Here is a 19,999-nt window from a genome sequence, read left to right as displayed (position 1 = left end):
TTAGGCCTTTTGTTTTTTTTGTATCGGGCTTTGTCCTTGTTTGGGCTTTATCCCTTAATAAAATTCAGAGACAAAAAAAAAAAAAAAAATCTGTTGACAAAAGAAATTTATAAATTGGTCATCTGATCATCTTTACGAATGCAAAAGTAGAATATAATACTACTGTTGGATCTGGGCTAACTTTACTATGGGCTTTGATTGGTCACAATCTAATGATAAAAACTAAAATTTTGGAGAGAGTGCGAGAGTATATTGATAGCCTTAGGATCTTTTTTGGGCTAATAAGTATTTAAGGCCTGACTATAAATTTGCGCCGGCCTCTTTCGCCTCATTGCTCATTTCTACAGTTTTATCTAATGTTTGGGAGAAAATTAATGTGTTCCGAAAAAAAAGAAAAAATTAATTAAAAAATCATGAAATTTATAAAATATTATAATATATGCGGTATACTTTAGATAGAAACTTTTATCACTTATTTAAGAATAGTGTTTAGTTTTAAAATGTTACAAACAGATAAATGTCCTACAGAATTAGATAATTTCTCAAAATATATTCAAAATAAAAAGAAATCTTAATGTTAATAGAAGACCAACAAATCACTTATGATGTGTGTCTATGGGCCTGACTGGTTTAACCGCAGCGGTTGCGGTTGCGGTTGCGGGGGTTTGCGGATGCGGGTGGTTGCGGTTTCTAGCGGTTTTAAGAGATTTGTACGACTGGTTATGCGGTTAGAAATTTGTGCGTTTGCGGGATACTTATGACTGGTTAACTAACAAACGCAGCAGCAGTTAAATAATAAATTAACAATATTTACATTTTATACAATTATAAAAATATCAAAAATAATAATATTATAATAAATATAAAATCTATATTTAGAAAGTTATAGTTTAAATTTTTTAAAAATATAGAAAATATTTTTATTTTAAAGTTTTATAATATTAATTAAAATTTAATTGATATATTTTAGCATTTTTATAATTTCAGTTTAATTTTTTTATTGAATTTTTTTATTTTTGTATTTATATTGTTTTGAAAAAAAAATAATTTTTTTTTATCCTCCCGCAAACGCCCGCAACCGCAAACGCTAGCTGGAACCAGCTTTTGAATTTATGAGGTTCAGAGCGATTTGGAGCGATTTGGAGCGGTTTAGAGCGGTTTGAGCGATTGTTGCAAAACGCCAGCAACCGCTACTAACCGCAAAAGCTGCGTTTGCGGGTGGTAGCGGGAAAACCAGTCATACCCTATATGGTCCATGATTCATCATTTTTGGTGACCCACAGTTAAATACAAAGAAATATGGAAATGAATTCGAATAATTAATGAAAACCCAAACAATGGGACCTGTAAAAGACATTTTCAACACTAAAAAAAAGAAATAAAGGAAACGAAAATAGAAAAGGCAATAAATGAGTTGAGCAAACACATCTTCTCACACATCTCGTGTTCCAGCCCAAACCGTGGAAAATTCCATCTGCTACCTGCACCATATCCCCTCTTCACGCCGTCTCAATTTCAATTTAAAAAAAAAGGAAGATTAATATTTGGGTATTAGTGCAGAAAGAAGAAACAAAGAGGCAGAAACTCACTCACAACAACGCAGAAAGCGACAAAGGTAAAAGTCGGAGAGAAAGTAAAAGGCTCAGAATAAGAAGAAGAAAAGATCAGATTTTTATTTTTTTTTTATTTCTATTTTTGTTTGTTTCTTTTTCTTTTTGGCTTTTCAATTGCTTCTCTTGACTGTTTCGAATCGGAATAAGTCCGGAAGAATTTCGAGGCGGCCATGGCTGTCGTCATCCTTATTTCCTCTTCTCCTTTCCCGGAAAATCAAAGGTGTCTTCTTTTTCTCTCCCTCTCCCTTTTGTTTCTTGATCGTCTTCAATTGAGTATTGCGATTCGATCTGTTTTAGGGTTTCATTCTCATTTTCGTTCTAAAGTTTCGAACTTTCTATACTTAGCTCTGAGTTCGAATCCCAAAGTCATCGACTTTTTGTTCTTTTATCGAAACTAGTTCTCGGCGTTACTTCTTATGAATTGGATCATAACATCTTGAAATTATCAAATCTTTCTTTTTGTATATCATATCGCACAAAAATGTTGATTATGTGTTCTTAATTATGCGTGTTTGAAGATCATCCAACTCTGTGAGAAGCTATGAGGAACAGCGAGACTAGGCCTCCTGAGAAGCTGCGTTTACATAGAGTAAGACAACGTTTAAGGAAGATCAGAATGAAGTGTTTGTGTTCTGGTGAACAAATGAGGCTCATTGAGGAAGAAGACAAGCGGTCCGAGCTTGGTGTAGGCAATGTGAGCTCAGCTTTATCAGCTGCTGAGAGCGAGAACGCCAAGAAGCTTGATAACGGGAACATCGAAGAAGCAGAGTTGTCTCTGCGTGAGACAAGCTCTTTGAACTACGAGGTTCGGTTTTCTTCATCACCACCCGCCATCTAGGATAAATAAAAAAGATGTATCATTGTCTTGTTGTTGTTGTTGTTGTTTCAGGAGGCGAGGGCACTTCTGGGAAGAATAGAGTATCAGAAAGGGAACATAGAGGCGGCATTGAGAGTCTTTGAAGGGATTGATATCAATGGGATCACAATAAAGATGAAAACAGCTTTAACCGCTAGAGAAGAGAAAAAACATAGAAGACGGTCCAAAGGCAGCTTTGTTGCTCCTCCTCAGCCTCCCATGTCTAAACACGCTGTTAGTTTACTCTTCGAAGCTATCTACCTCAAAGCAAAATCTCTCCAGCGTCTTGGAAGGTTCCAAGGTAAGTAACAAGTCACAATTGATTCTGTATTTCCTTGGCTAAGCAACTGTATTCTTCCTGCAGAAGCTGCGCAGTCCTGCAGAGTTATTCTCGATATAATCGAGGCTTCTGTATCGGAAGGGGCCTCAGAGAATGTGACTGGCGACATCAAGTTGCAGGAGACGCTGACCAAAGCGGTTGAGCTACTTCCTCAGCTGTGGAAGCTCGCTGATTCGCCGCGTGATGCTATTTTATCTTATAGAAGAGCGCTTCTCAACCACTGGAAGCTTGATCCGGAAACCACAGCGAGGATTCAGAAAGAGTACGCTGTGTTTCTTCTCTACTCCGGTGAAGAAGCCGTGCCGCCTAACCTCCGTTCTCAGACGGAAGGCTCTTTCATTCCGAGGAACAATGTTGAAGAAGCTATTCTCCTTCTCATGTTACTCCTCAGGAAAGTTAACCAGAAAAGAATCTCGTGGGATGCATCAATCTTGGACCATCTCACGTTCGCTCTCACAATGGCTGGCGACTTAACCGCTCTTGCTAAGCAGCTAGAAGAGCTTAGCCCCGAGATTTTGGACCAGAGGGAGCTTTATCATACGTTGTCTTTATGTTACCACGGCGCAGGAGAAGGTCTTGTTGCTCTCGGTTTACTTAGGAAGCTATTTTCAGAAAAGGAGGATCCAAACAGGATATCAGGTCTGCTGATGGCTTCCAAGATATGTGGTGAGAGACCTTCTCTCGCTGAGGAAGGGTTAGACTATGCTCGGAGAGCGATAGGAAGCTTGGGGAACGAATGCGTTCAGCTAGACGGTGCGGCTCGTCTAGTTTTAGGCATTGCACTCACTGAAAGCTCGAGGAAAACGTCTACCGAGGCCGAGCGTGTAGCTAGGCAATCCGAAGGGATGCAGGCGTTAGCCTCTGCGGATATGACAGACCCGAGAGTCTTGCACCGTCTTGCGTTAGAGAACGCAGAGCAGAGGAAGCTGGATTCTGCTTTAGTGTACGCTAAACAGGCGTTGAAGCTTGGAGCGGAGTCTGATCTTGAAGCGTGGTTGCTTCTTGCTCGTGTTTTATCTGCGCAGAAGAGGTTTTCAGACGCTGAGACCATAGTGGATGCAGCGCTTAACGAGACGGGGAAGTGGGAGCAGGGGAAGCTGCTTCGTTTGAAGGCGAAGCTTCGTTTAGCTAGAGGAGAAGTGAAGGAAGGGATCAAGAGTTACACGGAAGTTCTCGCTCTCCTTCAGGTTCAGAGCAAAAGCTTAAACTCTTCAAAGAAGATGCCAAAGGGATATGTAGAGGAATTGAGGAGTCTGGAGCTTGGGACGTGGCATGATCTGGCTCTTATCTATATAGACCTCTCGCAGTGGCGTGACGCAGAGACTTGTCTCTCGAGGTCAAGACTCATTGCTCCTTACTCTCCTGTTAGATACCACACTGAAGGTAATTGATTGCCTTCTCCATTTCTTACCTGTTGAAACATTCAAGGCCTTTGATGTTCATAGCTACCTATTGGCAGGTGTACTGTACCAGAGACAGGGACAATTAGAAGAAGCGATGGAGGCCTTCACAACTGCTCTAGACATCGATCCAATGCACGTCCCGAGCCTAATATCTAAGGCTGAGATTCTTTTGGAGCTGGAGAACCGAACAAGCGTAGCGGTTGTGAGAAGCTTTTTGATGGAGGCTCTTAGGATTGATAGGATGAACCACTCGGCTTGGTACAATCTTGGGAAGATGTTCAAAGCTGAAGGATCTGTCTCGTCGAAGCAAGAAGCTGTTGAGTGTTTTCAAGCTGCTGTTGCATTGGAGGAAACAATGCCAGTGGAGCCATTCAGATGATTCTTTTACGGTTTTTTTTTTTGGTTTTGGTTTATGATTTCTCCTTTTTCCTATTTTTTTTTGTGTTTGTTTTTGATATATATAGATGGATATATATGATATAAAGATGTATGTGTGAGTATCTGATTTGATGTGAAGTTTATATACATTCTGTAACACATAGTTGAAAAGAAACTGAATAGGTTGTGGTCAAGTGTCATTGTAAGCCAGATATAAGTTTAATATTCTGAAAATATTCAGACAGAATCTGTATCTGTAAACTAATGATGAGTTAAGCATTGCATTTAAGATTACATTCGAATGATGATGAAGATTCTCCCAAACGAACTCTTATTTGTTTTTGGTTTCTTCTTTGAGGATCTGTTGTTTGTTGAGAGAGTCTTCCATCAGAAAAATAGCTAAACAGTAGAGAGAGAGAAGTCTTCAAGTCTCCCGCTCTGTTAAACTCTCAGTTATCGGTTTTGTGGCGCTTTGGCTGTGGAGATTCTGGCTCTTTGCATTTGCCGGTTTCCTCTGGTGTGAGGTGGTCCTTTGAATCAGAGATTTTCTTGTCTTCTTGTTCGGATTTGGATGGTGAATCTGACGTTGAGGCTGTGCCTTTGCTGAGACCAGAGTTTTGTTTCTCGAACATCATTTGTAGGTACTTGCCTTGTTCTTCTATTCGGAGTTGCAGGTTTCTTTGAATCTGCAGTAACAAGAAAAGAAAAACATTTTGATCCACACTCCTAATCTTTAAAATCATTTTTCACCTTTGCACACTATTTGCAGCTTCATAAATCCCAAAAAAGATCTCACACACAGACAAAAAAATCCAAAGCTATTACGATGTATGATATAATATATACCTCGAGCTGTTCATGGAGTTGCTTCTGTACTTCCATCTGAAGTCGCAGAGCCTCGGTGATACCCATCCCTCTGTAAGCATAGATACAAAATTGTTAAAGACTTCATACAAAGTGAGAATCTGTTAAGTAATGGTCTAGTAATTGAAATAATACAAGACAAAGAAAAACCTTACCCTTTCAAGTCAAGAGATGTTATGTGTTCAAGTGGTGTCAACTTCTTCTCAGACGAACCTGTAAGACTCAAAATAATGTGATTTTGAAGTGAACTGAACTGTATGGAATCCTCAGGAATAATCATCAAGGAAATGAAGATAGGAAAGGTTACCAGTTTCTGATGGTTCTGGCCTATATCTAGCCGTCCTATATTTCTGCGGTTCATTAAGACAAAACACTATATTTTATCAGACATAGAATGAAAAAGATACCGGAAAGAAAAGATCAAATAATAACCTGCAGATGGCTTTTGACATGATATATAGTCAACCCTTCAACTTTCATTTTCTTAAGCACACCTTTAGGAGTAGCTCCTGCGTAACAATAGGAACAATATGAGTTTAACCATAAGACACACAAAGTTTATGGAAAGCAAAGGAGAAATAAAAGCTCACTTTCACTGCCACCAAGACTGTTAACAGCTTCAACAAACGCCTCGTGAAGCTCTGGCGTCCAACGCATACGTGCCTTGCCATTTCCGTTATTACTGTTTGAAGATGTTGTGCTGACAGGCCGCAACTCCACAGACACAGAAGGAGAAGGTTGCTGCTGCTGAACAATCTGCGGTTGCGGTTGAACTTGCAGAGTTTTCTGGTCCTAAAACATTTGTTCAGTTCTAAGAAACACGGAATCAAAAGAGGATAATGTATAGACGTTGAACAAACCTTTGAGTCTGATTGGGAGCTTGTCTCAAGCAAGAGATCGTTCCAGTTAGTAGATAGCAAAGGATCTTCATCGGTGATCAAATGGTCAGCCCACTCATGCCAATCGTTCCGTTTCTGAATGTCATCAAACGCCGCGCCAATGCCACCACCGTCCTCAATCTGGCTGGCCTGGTGGTGGTTTTCAGGAAAATCAAGAAACCCTCCATGCAGTGAATCACTGCACCAAGAACTATCATCCCTCAACGCAGCAGCAGCAGCGGCATTACTGCTGCTACTTGCGTAGTGCTTCTCCATAGAAGAGTAATGGAGATTGGTAGAGAAACCAGAGGATGAGGAAGAGCATATATGTCCAACAGCTCCACCGTTACTTGAGGCCAACAAATGGTAGTTTTGTCCTCCTAACGGCTTAGACATGAACTGAGTGTTGTTGTTGTTGTTCTCTGATCTCATGAAAGCAACTTCTGCTGCTGCTGCTGAAGAAGGGTTTGGTGTAGATGGAATTGAAGAAGTGCGAGTTAGGTTACTTAGCTCCCTGGAACCTGATCTCTGAACCGGACGAGCTTCCATTGTTGTCCTGACCTAAATGAATTTAAGTTGGCAGAATCTGTAAAGACAAAAACAAAAACAAAACTTAGTTGTAATAAAATAAACACAAAGCATCAGAGAATCATCTACAAAGGAGAGCAATAACAACACCATTATCCAACCAAACATCAAATTCGCTGGAAAATAAACACCAAATCGAATCCGAATCAACCAATCATAAACGTGGTGCAAAGATATCTGCAATTTATGCTCGAAAAGATATGAATCGAAAATTCTCACCTAGCAGTTCATTGAAACGGTAGGAGACGTGCGAAATCGAATCGAATCTACTAAACGATTAAAATTAATCGGAGAAGTCGTCTTGTTGTTTTGTATGTTGACGGTGATTTTTATTTTCCGGCTGTTTTTTTTAATTTTTTCGTCCAAGGATGTGGTGGTGGTGGTGGTGGCTCTGTTTCTTAAACAAAAGGGGATCATCCGTCGTTCACTTACGCGCTGTGTAATAACGCGTGAGGTTACTTTCTTGTCGGAATCCACTATAATTCTTACGTGGGCGCTGTTTATTGGATAGTTGGAAATCATTTTAATTAGGCTTTTGTCTTTTTCTTTTAAAAATAAAAGATCTTGTTTTCTGATATGTTTGTTGGTCTGAAGGCCCGAAGGCCCAGAGAGGGTTTTCTGTTGATTTTTTTTTGTGCAGAATCATAGAGAGATGTTAAAAGCCCTGACTTTTTTGTTGAAACTCAATCCTTGTTTTCTCATTTATTTCAAATTTAAATCAGAATGATCGAGAAATAATAACATTTTCAGAATTACTAGATTACAAATTCGATTATGAAGGTTGGAAAAATAAAAATTTCAAATGTTAAATTTCAAATTACAAACCAAACAAATAGGTTTGGTGCCTCTACTACTACAAAATATTTTCCTTGTTACAAGGTTACAAACAATTTTATTTTCTGTTGTACATGATTACAAACAATTAATATTTGCAAATAATTATTCCAAAATTTTGCGTAAAAAATAAGAAGACAAGAATCACAAATATGTCAAAGTCAACACTCGGGCTCTTGCTTTTGAGATTCAACCCTCCACTGTACTGTTTTGTTGTATCCACAAATCGGCGTATCTTCCTGATTTCTTCAACAACACTTCGTGCGTCCCCTTCTCCACCACTTTCCCTTTCTCCATTACAATGATCTCATCGCACTGCATCGCAGTGGTCAGCCTGTGTGCAATGAAAACACAAGTCCTGTTACTCGCCAACGACCTCAGCGTCTTCATTATCTCTGCCTCTGTTTTGTTGTCCAAGGCACTCGTCGCTTCATCGCACAATAAAATGGCAGGCGATTTCAGAAACGCGCGAGCGAGTGCCACTCTTTGTTTCTCTCCACCACTCAGCATCAGCCCTCTTTCTCCAACCGCTGTTTTATATTTCTCCGGGAAGTTCATGATCGTGTCGTGAATGGACGCACGCCTAGCTGCGTCGTAGACTTCTTCCTCTGTTGCTGAGAGGTTTCCATAGTGAATGTTGTGATATATTGTGTCATTGAATAGCACCTGCCATGCCAGTAGTGAACCAAACCTGGTTATGACCATATGCAAACTATAACCATATGTTACACATACTAACTATTAGGGACAATGTTCTACATTTGAAGTTAGAAAACATCATAAATAATAGTATCTAAAGAAAAAAAACAATCTAATTATTACCAATTAGTTTTGAGTTAAAAAAGTTCATCTAATAATATGGTATTAGAGTCAGATTCATATAATTAAATCATATCCATAATCATCTAACTCGAAAATTGGTCTATCGAATATTCTATATGGAGAGATGAACTGTTTTGATTTGAAGCCTATCTAACTTAATACTAATTACTTTGTTAACCTGTGAAATGGCAGCTTACAGTATCTTGAGGGACAACTCCAATGAATCTTCGAAGACTATCTAGCCTCACTCCCTTTATATCCTGACCATCAATCTTTACATTTCCAGAATCTGTATCAAAGAATCTGAATATCATTCTAAGAATCGTCGACTTCCCGCTTCCACTACTACCTACAACAGCCACACTCTTCCCTGCCGGTACCTCAAACGTAACCCCATCTAAGATCTTCCTCTCCGGCAGGTAACTAAAATGTACATCCTCAAACCGAATGCTCCCACCTTTCAGAGCAAGACTAGGAAGCTTTGCGTCTGCATCTCTATCTCCAATGTCAGATCTCTCCTCAAGCAACTGAAACAAAGACTTCATATCCACAAGACCCTGAACCGTTTCGCGGTAAACACCACCGAGAAAGTACAAAGGAAGAGACAGTTGGAAGAGAAGACCATTCACCATTACCAAATCACCAACCGTCATCTGACCGTTCATAATCCCTTGAGAACACAACACCATCGCCGTAGACAAAGCCGTGCTAAATATCAAACTCTGTCCGAAATCCAAAAACGCGAGACTTTTCTGAGTCGTGGACGCAGCATCCTCGTATCTCCCCAGCAACTCATCGTACTTCCTCGCTTCGTAGTCTTCGTTGTTGAAGTACTTAACAGTCTCGTAGTTTATAAGAGAATCAACGGCTCTCGTGCCAGCGTCATTATCAGCTTTATTCATAGCTTTTCTAAACTTGGTTCTGTACTGCGTCACAACCAATGTGAAAGCTATGTACGATCCAACGGAGAGACAAGTGATCAAACCAAAAACAGCTCCGTAGTTGTAAGCTAATATACCTGAGACCGATAACCCATTATTTGTAAAAAGGTTTTGTAATGAATAAATTTCCAAAATAAAAACACAATTAACTATGCACCTAAACATATTTCAACCAATAGAAAAATAAAATGGAGAATCTTATTAATAAATTTTGCATCGAAACTCTAAAACTGCACTTATTTTGAAACTAATTTTTTTTACTGCAACCACAATTAAATAGGGATTATATACCTGAGACCATAGATATCTCCAAGATTGTCGGAACGACGTTGAAAACCATAGCCGAGAGGATCGTGTTAATCGCGCGGCTACCGCGGTCGATGACTCTGTTCAAAGCCCCTGTTTCTCGGTTCAGATGGGAGCGAAGGTCGAGGTCGTGGAGATGCGAGAGAACTTTTCTGGAGAGGGAGCGTATGGTGCGGAGAGAGACTTTGGAGAAGATGGCAGTGCGAAGCTCGTTGAAGGCGGAGGATCCGGTTCGGGCGATGCCGTAGCCGATGAGGACGGAGGAAGGGGTAGCGAAAGCGGCGAGGAGGTAAGGGTTTGTGGTAGCGAGGGATGATGAAGAGGAGGAGGAGGAGAGTGAATCTACGGCTAACTTGAAGAGGAAAGGAACTTGAACGTTCAAGAACTTGGCTCCGACGAGGCAGGCTAGTGCGGCGAGGACTCTGAGACGGAGCTCTGGGTTGTCTTTCATCCATAAGGAGCTGAAGATCGTGCGGAGGATCTTCTGAGACGACGTCGTATTGGTTTGGTTATTAGATTTAGAGACTGGATTTGGAGTTGAAGTTGAGAAGAACAGGACGCGCGCGTTGACTCTGGAACTAATCGGTGATGGAGATGGATCCGATAAGAAGGCATTGATTCTGTTTGATGTTCGAGTTGAGTTACGTTTTTTGAAAGTGGTGAAGCTGTGATGATGATGATGATGATAATCAGAGCGAAGACGATAACAGAGTGAAGCGCGGGAGAGAAGAAGCCGACAGCTCCTCGACATCGCTACTTGTCGGAATAGCTTCATACCAGAGTAGCTGAAGAAGAAGAAGATGAAGATATTAACTCGGAAATAACCGGTCCTGGTTTATATCCGTTTTTTAATTCAAAAATGAATTCAACTCGGAAATAACCGGAACCGGTTTGTCACGTGTCTTTAATGTAGAGAATCGGATACTTACGGTGGTGCACACCGTGGGGAATCACACTCGGAGGGTGGGACCCGCAAGGACAACTAACACTATCAAAAATTCAACCCTCCTGGTATTGCATTTAATTAATTGAACGGTTTATTTGGAAAGTAAAGAAGCAAGAGTCGGTTATGTCTTCCCTCCAGACGACAAGGGCTTTTATTCGGACACCACTAAAAATGGACAGCTAAACTCTCTCTTTTAATTATTTTAAATTACGTGATTATAGATTAGATTGCCACTTGATTATAAATTAAGAAATTTATATTTAGTGTGATATCTAGCTTTAAACCGGAACTCATCGCCACCGTCCGATTTGGTAAGATAGACCAGAGGACGTGGGCACGAGTCCCCCTCCTTCTGTTCACGTTGGTCCCACGTAGCCATCTTAGTATCGTTTTTCTAGCCGTCCGATTGAATCCCATGAAGCTGACATGTGAGCCCCCACTTTTTACCTATTTTACTATAGTTTTCGAGTTTGAGATAATTATGCAAAATCATTTTGGAACTTTGATTATATATAATATATTTGACAAAACTTTGATTATATATATTTTAGCTTTAATTAGTCCCACGGATGCAAGTATGCAACCGTTTTGATCATCAACTGTCTTTAATTATATCCAATCTATATAAGATTTTGGAGTCTATACCAACTAAAAAACATCTGATTTAGACCATGGATTATTCATCATATTTTCCATTGTTTTTCTATCACTTATATACATTGCAAATCATCAAGTTATTTTCTTATTGCATCGAATAATTAGTTCATTGTTTATTATTGTAATGTAATTGTATTGTATTGCGGTTACGATAATAAATTATTCTTTTATGTTAGACAGTTGAATCACACTTTGTAACTTATATGTGTTTTGCATAATTGCAAAGCTAAACTATACAAGTAAAAATATAGTCACGGAATAAATGTGAGAAATTTATTACAGTTTTGTTATTCCTTTTTCAATTGTTTTTCTTTGCCTAAAATTTGATATATTTAGGCGAAAAAGAAGACTTAAAGTTAGGGAAGTAAAAAGAAAAAAAAAAGAGACAAATCCCACCAGTCGTGTCTTCTTGTTCATCCTTTGTTTCCTTCTCACTGTTATTAGCCTTACTTAAAGTCGCAAACTTTGCTTCGAATTCAACCCATCTCTCATCTCCTCTTCCCCCTTCGCAATCAAATCTCCAACTAAATCAATCTCTCTGCTCAATTCTCACTCTTCTGCTGGGTTTCGAGAATTCTCTAATGGAAGGCGGTTCGGCTTCGACTTTGTCAAACGACGAAAACCTCGTCGTCTCCTCCGAGGATTCTTCTTCTCCGACAGAGAACGGTCTCGAGCTTCGTCTTACGTTGAGCCTCGGTCGAAAAGGGTATCGAGATCGTAGGGCTTCTCACGCTAATGATGATTCTTCTTCTTCTTCATCGTCATCACCTTCTTCCTTGAGTAGCAGAGCTAGCGTAACGGCTGGGATCAAGCGAACAGCTGATTCCATGGCACCACCTACTAGTGGGTGAGATTCACCTCTCCTTTACATTTATCATGGGTTTGATGAGACAAAAATGTTCCTCTTGATCACTTTTATCTGGAGAAAGGTTCAACCTTTATTACGTAGATGACTTTGAATGTATCTTCTTGATCTTAGAAGAGTTTGTTGGGATCGTTGTATCATTTTTTCCATAGGTGACAATCTCGAGGGAAGTGAATTTTGTTTTGGAATGGAGTGGTTGAATCCTGTAGAGTGATGTTTCTTTCCTGTTATTGATTTTTGTGTAGAGTTGTCTTGATATTAGCATGGTTCACGTGTATGATTTTACAGGCTTGGAAGTGTTAAGTCAAATCCTTTTTGTCTTTACTCAGCGTTTGAAAAACTTGTGAAATTTGCAGGCAAGTTGTGGGATGGCCACCAATAAGGACTTACAGGATGAACAGTATGGTTAACCAAGCCAAGACATTGGCCATGGAAGATCCACAACAAGTAAACAAAAATAGAAGTGATGCAACAAAGATGAGAAGCTCGATGTTTGTGAAGGTGACGATGGATGGTATTCCCATTGGAAGGAAAATCGATCTGAATGCTCATAAATGTTATGAATCCTTGTCCAACACTCTCGAAGATATGTTTCTCAAACCCAAATCAGGTACGTTCTTTTATGTTGCTTTAGAGACTTTAGCTGGTCTTGGACTGAGAAATGATGAGTGTTTCTGCAAAATCAGTTTCAAGCACACAAGAAACAGATGGTCACTTGGAAACAAGGCTCAAGATACTACCAGATGGGTCTTCTGGATTAGTACTAACATATGAAGACAAGGAAGGAGATTGGATGCTTGTTGGTGATGTTCCGTGGAGGTATGAATATATAAATATTCTCATGCTTTCTATGTTGAGTACAATGTTAGCTCCAAATTTGAATAATGAACTGAGTTTTACTTGTCCAGGATGTTTATTGGTTCTGTGAAAAGGCTCCGGATAATGAAAACATCAGAAGCTACTGGTGCAGGTACATTTACTGATTACATCAAACACCTCTTTTGATATCAAGATATCTTTTCTTTTATGTCTTTGTGACCGTGTTTGTATAATCCTTGTTTGCAGCTAAAATGAACTTATAAAGCATATAAATAAACTACAAGAACCCTTTTATGTTTGAAGCAATAATAAGACAGATCAAAAGAGAAGACAACAACAATGTAAGAATATTCTTGCCTTCACAGTTTTTTTTGGCTCTGCCATTTATTTAGTTAGCTATATTGTTCAACTTTGTAAAAATCACAAAACGTTTCAGAGCAATGCACAAGTTAATAATAAACATCTGTAAAGAGAGCAAAGTTATTCTACATGTAATAAGGCAAATCAAAGATCTCTCTCTCTCTCTCTCTCTCTCTCTCTCTCTCTCTCTCTCTTCTACATACATATCAGTTTAAGCCACTCCTCTTCCATCACGCCCTAAAGAAGGTCATTTACAGGTGAAGCACTAAACACCGATGGCTGTTGCTTCTCGGCCAAGCCACAACGGCTAGTGTTTTCCTCGTTACTATTGCTTTTCCTCCTCGGTTTAGCTTCTCCGAGCATCGATATCACGTCCCTCATCGAAGGTCTGTCTTTAGGGAGCTTCGTGGTGCAGAGAAGAGCTATTTGTAGAACTAAAAGCATCTCTTCTTGAACATATCTGCAGTTTCCAACGTTAGGATCCAATGCTTCTTCCAAAGATATATTGTCTCTTATCTTCTTCCTCACCCACTCCACAATATCTACAGACTCTCCAAACTCCGGGTCTAACGGTCTTCTTCCGGTTAACAGCTCTAGTAAAACGACGCCGTAGCTGTATATGTCTATCTTCTCGTCCACCTGCAGCGTGTATCCATACTCTGCAAAATAATAAACCAAATTAGAATTATCGAACCGGTTTATAACCAAATTAAAATTAGCATACCGGGAGCGATGTAACCGTAAGAACCGGCGACCATTGAAACGGTTTCCTTCTTCCTCGCCATCATCCTCGCGAGGCCGAAGTCGGCGATCCTGGCGTCGAGATTCGCGTCGAGCAAGATGTTGTTCGATTTGATGTCTCTGTGGATCACCGGAGGATGACAATCGTGGTGGAGGTAGGCGAGGCCGTGAGCTACACCGAGCGCGATGTTGTAACGCGACACCCAATCAACGAGCATCCTCCCGGCGGCGTTTTTACCGTGAATCGCGTCGCCGAGGTTACCGTTGAGCATGAACTCGTATACGATCATCATGTTTTTATCGTTGTACAAGAATCCAAGGAGCCTCACGATGTTCCTGTGACGTAACTTCCCGAGGAGGTTCACTTCGCCGACGAAATCTCCGGTGGTTCCGTCCTCGATATCCGCGGCGGATCTCCAGAGCTTCTTCACGGCGAGTACGGTCGTCGATCGCGACATCTCCGCTTTGTAGACGATTCCCGTCGCTCCCATTCCGATCATGTTCGATTCCTTGACGCATGCGAGGATATCGGAGGCTGTGAACCCTAGCCGGTGAAACGCCATGAGCCTCCACGGCCATTCGCCTTTGCTCGCCGTCTCGTCGCTGAAGAATCCGTTGGAGTACCATCTCTTGTAGAGAGTCCTCGTGACGATGACGAGGATCCCTAGGAGTAGAGCCGATGCGATCCCGATCAACCACCCGACGACGATTCGTTTCCCGTGGAGGCTCTTGTGACGCGATGTTGCGGTTTGGGAGCTGCTACACGGCGGGAGAACGCCGCCGCAGAGACCTGAGTTTCCTCTTAGGTCGTCTGGATTGATGGTTCTGAGGAAGCCGTTGGTAGGGACTGGGCCTGTGAGTTTGTTGTAGGAGACGTTGAGGAGCTCCAGCGCTGGAGATGTTCCGATGCTCTCGGGGAGTTTGCCGGTTAAGGAGTTGTTGGAGAGGTCAAGCACGGCTAATGCTGACATTGTTGTGACCTGTCTAGGGATTTCTCCTGTTAGTTTGTTGTTTCTTAGGTTGATGGTTACTAGCTTCTCGCATGAAGCAATGCTGGAGGGGATAGTGCCTGAGAGAGTGTTTGATGAGAGGTCGAGATTTGAGAGTGAAGGACAGTCTTGAAACTGGTCTGGTACTTCTCCGGAGAGATCATTCTCGGCGATTAAGAACGCTTGGAGGTTATGAATGGAGAGGATCGTGGAAGGGAGGGAGGAGCTGATCTTGTTTCTGGAGAGATCAATGAAAGAAAGGGAAAGTGAATCCGATAAGTCTCCGGGGATCCCTCCGGTGAGGCGGTTGTTGGCTAACTCGAGCCTTTGTAGCTTCTCAAGCTTGCCGAAGCCGATGGGGATGGAACCGTTGAGGAGATTGTTCTGCATTCTGACGCGAACTAGAGACTGACAAGTGGAAAGAGTTGTTGGAATTGGACCGGAGAAGTTGTTGTTGAACAAAATGAGCTTGGTTAGATTCCCCTTGCTGCATAATGTGGAAGGAATCTGGCCGGAGAAGGAGTTTGTAGAAACGTCAAGCCACTCTAACGGAGAATTCTTCCCGAGGTCGCTTGGTAGCTTGCCGGAGAGCGTGTTGTTCCAGAGCTCGAGGGTATGTAGCTCCGCCAGATTGCTGATCTCCGGAGGAACAGAGCCAGAGAGTTTGTTGCCCATCAGGTTCAGTAGCTGAAGATTCTTCAGCTCTGTTATCTGCACTGGAATCTCGCCGGATAACGCGTTCTGGGAGAGATCAAGATACGTGAGAGTGGTAATGTTACCGATCTCTGGCGGTATTTTACCGGTGAAGTGGTTTTGGTAGAGGTAAAGCGTCTCGAGTGACTTTAGCTTCCCGAGCTCAGAGGGAATCGGACCACTGAGCTTTCCTGTGGCTAGATCAAGGTACTTGAGGCTATTGATGTTCCCAAACTCCGGTGGAATCGGACCTTCGAACTCGTTGTAACCAAGAATGGCTGTTTCAAGTGAAGACAGCTCACCGAGAACTCTAGGTAACTCGCCGGTGAGATTATTGCCGGATAATCCAAGATATTTCAGCTTCTGCAGGTTCTTGAATGAGCGTGGAAGTGACCCTTGAAAGAAATTCCCACGGAGATCAAGAACTTCTAAAGAGACCAAGTTCCCGAGATCTTCAGTTAGGTTTCCAGAGAGATTGTTCCCTGAAACATTGAGATGAACGAGTCCAAGTGTTTCGTTGCCAAACACGAAAAGATTGCCGGTGAATTCATTCTGGCTGATGTCTACAGATTTCAACGGAGGGAGCGATGTCGGAAGCAGAGATTCGAATCCGTTGCATGAGATGTTGAACGAGACAAGGCTTGTTAGCTGTTTGATGGAGTCAGAGATTTTACCCGTGAGATTCATTCCCGACAGGTCGAGCTTCTCAACATTGCCGTGGGAGTTGCACTGAACACCTGTCCAGCTGCAATGATCGTCAGTTCCTGACAGCTTCCAGTCTTTGAGAAAGTTGAAAGGATCGGTAAGAGTTGATTTAACGGAGAGCAAAACAGAGAGCTCATTGCCATTGTCGATGGAAGCTGAAACAGAGGAGGTAGAACCAATGTAATAACAGTAGTAGAGGAAGAGAACGATAACCTTCATCTTCATCTTCTTCCTCTGTCTCACTGAAACTCGTCTCCTTTAGTTCATTACCAAGAACAAGACAAAGTGAACATGCAAGGAAGTGGTGGAGGAAGAAGAGTAGAATAAGAAGAAACTTGGCAAGTAACTGCTTGCTCTGTATATATATAAATCTATATCTATGTTTTATATATATGTATAAAAATGAATCTTGGTTTTATGTGGATCTAGTGATCAACGAGTATGTATGATTAAATGTTCTAATGAAAAATAAAAACAAGATCTTGGAGTTATTTGAGAAATTTCGTAAGACACTGAACATGTGAAAGAGAGAATGTGTTTTTTACAACTACAACTAATCCAAAAATGTTTACGGTCTTTTAAATTAAAAAACAAAGTCAACTATGATTTGCTGTATATTAAGTTTTGAATGTGCCAATTAGCTTAGGATTAATACATAATTATATGCATAAAATTATACGGACACTTGGTGTGTACCATACTCTCATCGTTAGCTTGTGCTTAACTTCATTCCGTTTCAGCTTTTGTAGAATGTCTTTATTTATTTTCTCGCCTTTTTTCTTCTTTTTGGGTCTTTTCATGCTTACCTTCTAAGAAAGTTTTAAATCTAAAATGCTGCTAAGTATGGCAAATATTATATGATATATTACCAACATAGATTAAACCATATTTATATATTTTGTATTTACATTTGTATGTAGCCAGCGAGGTGAACGTTCTAACCATCAGAATGGGTGATACACATGTGATGAAGATGAATTAGATGATGACGCTACCTTTCTCTACTAAATTTTTAATTTCAGATAGTTCCAAACCGTTACATTGATAATTAAGCATCAACAATAATGAAAATGCTATCACGTTTCTTCTCACTCCCTTTTGAATTTGGTAAAGTTTCTTTCGTCTACGTGTTAGTTAATAACTTAATACTAAATAGAAACAAAATCGAACCCAACCCACCTCATCGCCATTATATGGAGGCATATCTTTTATTAAAAAAATTCAATCAAGAGTTACCATGATGCATATAATATTTATAATGTATGCCACTGCAGAGAGTGCAGGCTTGTTACTGTTTCTTCATCTGCATGATTGAGTAGATAAGAATCTTTCCATGTTACAGGTTTTAATAAATATGGCAGTGTAAATATATGTATATAATAATGTTCTTAAGTAATAACTAATAACCGGATATTGATCAAATCAAATATTGTAATACTCCAACAATTACCCACTCCTCTTACTGGTTCATGTTTATACAGAAAACGTTGCTTCACATGCACTCATGTGGGCCGGTCTTGTATATGTTTGTTGTTACGTTTCTTATTATTTGTAGTTTTTAAGAAAACATTCCGATCCTTAGTTAAATTCTTCATTTGCTAATCCTTTCGATCGTTGGATAAAATACGAAATTCTACGATTGTTCACTAATTGGTTATATATGATAGCTGCAGGTATAGTATTACACATTCAGTTTTGACCATTTAGTCCAATATAGTTATAGCTAGAAATATAACAAAAACATGAAATATTGAAATAAATATAATTATCACCCAAAACTCCATAAGTACACACATTGGATGGTTATGGCTATATATTAGATGTCTAGATCGTAAATATAAATAAATACTTACAAGAGGAGGGTTCACGGCTTAATGGGACGCATGTGGATCAACACCTTAATCACTTACTTTAGTATCAATTTTGTATTATTAGAAAGAGAAACCTAATCTCACAAAGCACATAAAACTCTTTGCAAATGGTGTTTTGTGGATTTTTAAATTCCTAATTAAACATTTAAATATCAATAGCATACAATATAAAATAATTAATTTAGCAAATATGCTGACGGTTTTCTCACATGGCCCATCGGATTCGTCAGACTTGTGTCCAGCTTTTTTTCCTTTCGATCTGCACGCATGTGCCGCTGCCACGTGTGTTCCATGGGGATGGATCACTCTAGATAAAGAAAACCAAGTCATCGTAAAACCTCTGAGACAACAAGAGACTCTTTCACCGAACCCAAAAATGGGCTTATTATGTGACGAAACGAATTAAATGTCAATTACAAGTGGGCTTAATGTTAAAAGCCCATTACTGAGACAGTGACGTTATCCAATCAAGGAACGGCTTTGGTGGTGACACGTCATGATTCTCCCGCCAACCACACCAGATCCTTTGGCTTTCATCTCCTTCCGCCTCGACTCTTCCGTGTCTCTCATTTCATCGATAAGCACGAAAATGGCTTGTTTTCGTTCGATAGGATCTTTAACTTCTCTCACTCATTCTCCTCGAGATGTTTCACGCTCCTCAGGTACTGTTTCCTCACTTTCTTCCTTTGTATCCCTTCGTGTAAGAATCAGTAGTGGAATCTTTGTGTTTGAATGTAGGTTTGATTATCGATTCCCCTGGAAAATTCCGATAGAATGCTGATTCCGTTACTGTAACGCGAGATTCTAAATCTATTATGAGAGATTAGGGTTCATGTCTGAAAAAAACAACTCATTGTAATAGAATGAACACGTCAGATTCTTACATTAATACATTAATTAAGAACCAGTTTTGATCCCTTTTTTTTATTGCAGGCATTGTCTTAACTTCATGTTCTGTTCATCCCATCACGCGCTCCACCTTCACTGGCTCTCCCATCTCCATCCCGCGAGTCCAACAACCATCTCAAAAACCTACAAGACCCCGAAACCTCCTCCCAATCACGTCGATGGTGAAACCAACGCTCCAGTTCATCCAAGGAACAGACGAGATGACCATCCCTGACGTCAAGCTGACTCGGTCAAGAGACGGATCCAACGGAATGGCACTCTTCAGTTTCGACCAGCCATCGGTTTTCGACTCGAGCGGCGAGGTCGGGGAGATAACCGGACTGTACATGATCGACGAGGAAGGTGTGATTCAGTCCACCGACGTGAACGCCAGATTCGTTAACGGGAAACCTGAAGGCATTGTGGCCAAGCACGTGATGCGCACGCCGAAGGAATGGGATAGGTTCATGAGGTTCATGGAACGGTACTCTGACCAAAACGGTTTACAGTTCGTTAAGAAGCAATGAGCTGGACTTTGTTGTATGTTACACATTTTTATTTCATTAGAGATTTTGATTACTATATTTCCAAAACCTAAATATTAAAAAAAAACAAGAAACGGTTACTTACAATCCTATATAT

The 19,999-nt window shown here is 40.5% G+C and overlaps 6 protein-coding genes across 8 annotated transcripts; 3 read left to right on the top strand and 3 right to left on the bottom strand.

The window, feature by feature from the left end:
* Nucleotides 1–1,439: 1,439 nt before the first annotated feature.
* LOC125610087 (protein NPGR2-like) lies at nucleotides 1,440–4,784 on the top strand. Its single transcript, XM_048781819.1, has 5 exons — nucleotides 1,440–1,833; nucleotides 2,132–2,418; nucleotides 2,503–2,770; nucleotides 2,834–4,192; nucleotides 4,269–4,784. The coding sequence occupies exons 2-5, from the start codon at nucleotides 2,155–2,157 to the stop codon at nucleotides 4,589–4,591; spliced, it is 2,214 nt and encodes a 737-aa protein (XP_048637776.1). The 5' UTR covers nucleotides 1,440–1,833; nucleotides 2,132–2,154; the 3' UTR covers nucleotides 4,592–4,784.
* On the bottom strand, nucleotides 4,773–7,398 carry LOC106401566 (protein PHR1-LIKE 1). 3 transcript variants are annotated; one of them, XM_048777878.1, is made up of 8 exons: nucleotides 7,140–7,398; nucleotides 6,315–6,918; nucleotides 6,045–6,246; nucleotides 5,887–5,963; nucleotides 5,762–5,804; nucleotides 5,610–5,667; nucleotides 5,437–5,506; nucleotides 4,773–5,276 (listed from the first exon to the last, which is right to left on the bottom strand). In XM_048777878.1, the coding sequence occupies exons 2-8, from the start codon at nucleotides 6,879–6,881 to the stop codon at nucleotides 5,040–5,042; spliced, it is 1,254 nt and encodes a 417-aa protein (XP_048633835.1). In that variant the 5' UTR covers nucleotides 6,882–6,918; nucleotides 7,140–7,398; the 3' UTR covers nucleotides 4,773–5,039.
* Nucleotides 7,399–7,695: 297 nt separating this feature from the next.
* On the bottom strand, nucleotides 7,696–10,598 carry LOC106401474 (ABC transporter B family member 23, mitochondrial). Its single transcript, XM_013842036.3, has 3 exons — nucleotides 9,809–10,598; nucleotides 8,774–9,594; nucleotides 7,696–8,420 (listed from the first exon to the last, which is right to left on the bottom strand). The coding sequence occupies exons 1-3, from the start codon at nucleotides 10,596–10,598 to the stop codon at nucleotides 7,944–7,946; spliced, it is 2,088 nt and encodes a 695-aa protein (XP_013697490.2). The 3' UTR covers nucleotides 7,696–7,943.
* Nucleotides 10,599–10,647: 49 nt separating this feature from the next.
* Nucleotides 10,648–13,598, top strand: LOC111206375 (auxin-responsive protein IAA11-like). The gene is made up of 5 exons (XM_022703044.2): nucleotides 10,648–12,273; nucleotides 12,648–12,901; nucleotides 12,978–13,110; nucleotides 13,200–13,261; nucleotides 13,357–13,598. Exons 1-5 carry the CDS (start codon nucleotides 12,008–12,010, stop codon nucleotides 13,371–13,373), a joined length of 732 nt encoding a protein of 243 aa, XP_022558765.2. The 5' UTR covers nucleotides 10,648–12,007; the 3' UTR covers nucleotides 13,374–13,598.
* On the bottom strand, nucleotides 13,451–17,309 carry LOC111207738 (MDIS1-interacting receptor like kinase 1). The gene is made up of 2 exons (XM_048781812.1): nucleotides 14,195–17,309; nucleotides 13,451–14,129 (listed from the first exon to the last, which is right to left on the bottom strand). The coding sequence occupies exons 1-2, from the start codon at nucleotides 16,821–16,823 to the stop codon at nucleotides 13,708–13,710; spliced, it is 3,051 nt and encodes a 1,016-aa protein (XP_048637769.1). The 5' UTR covers nucleotides 16,824–17,309; the 3' UTR covers nucleotides 13,451–13,707.
* Nucleotides 17,310–18,945: 1,636 nt separating this feature from the next.
* LOC111207700 (photosystem II reaction center PSB28 protein, chloroplastic) lies at nucleotides 18,946–19,941 on the top strand. The gene is made up of 2 exons (XM_022705988.2): nucleotides 18,946–19,131; nucleotides 19,403–19,941. The coding sequence occupies exons 1-2, from the start codon at nucleotides 18,966–18,968 to the stop codon at nucleotides 19,882–19,884; spliced, it is 648 nt and encodes a 215-aa protein (XP_022561709.2). The 5' UTR covers nucleotides 18,946–18,965; the 3' UTR covers nucleotides 19,885–19,941.
* The last annotated feature ends 58 nt before the right edge of the window (nucleotides 19,942–19,999 follow it).

Source organism: Brassica napus, chromosome A1 (assembly GCF_020379485.1).
Source record: "Brassica napus cultivar Da-Ae chromosome A1, Da-Ae, whole genome shotgun sequence".
NCBI lineage: Eukaryota > Viridiplantae > Streptophyta > Magnoliopsida > Brassicales > Brassicaceae > Brassica > Brassica napus.
This window is presented reverse-complemented; position numbering and strand designations above follow the sequence as displayed.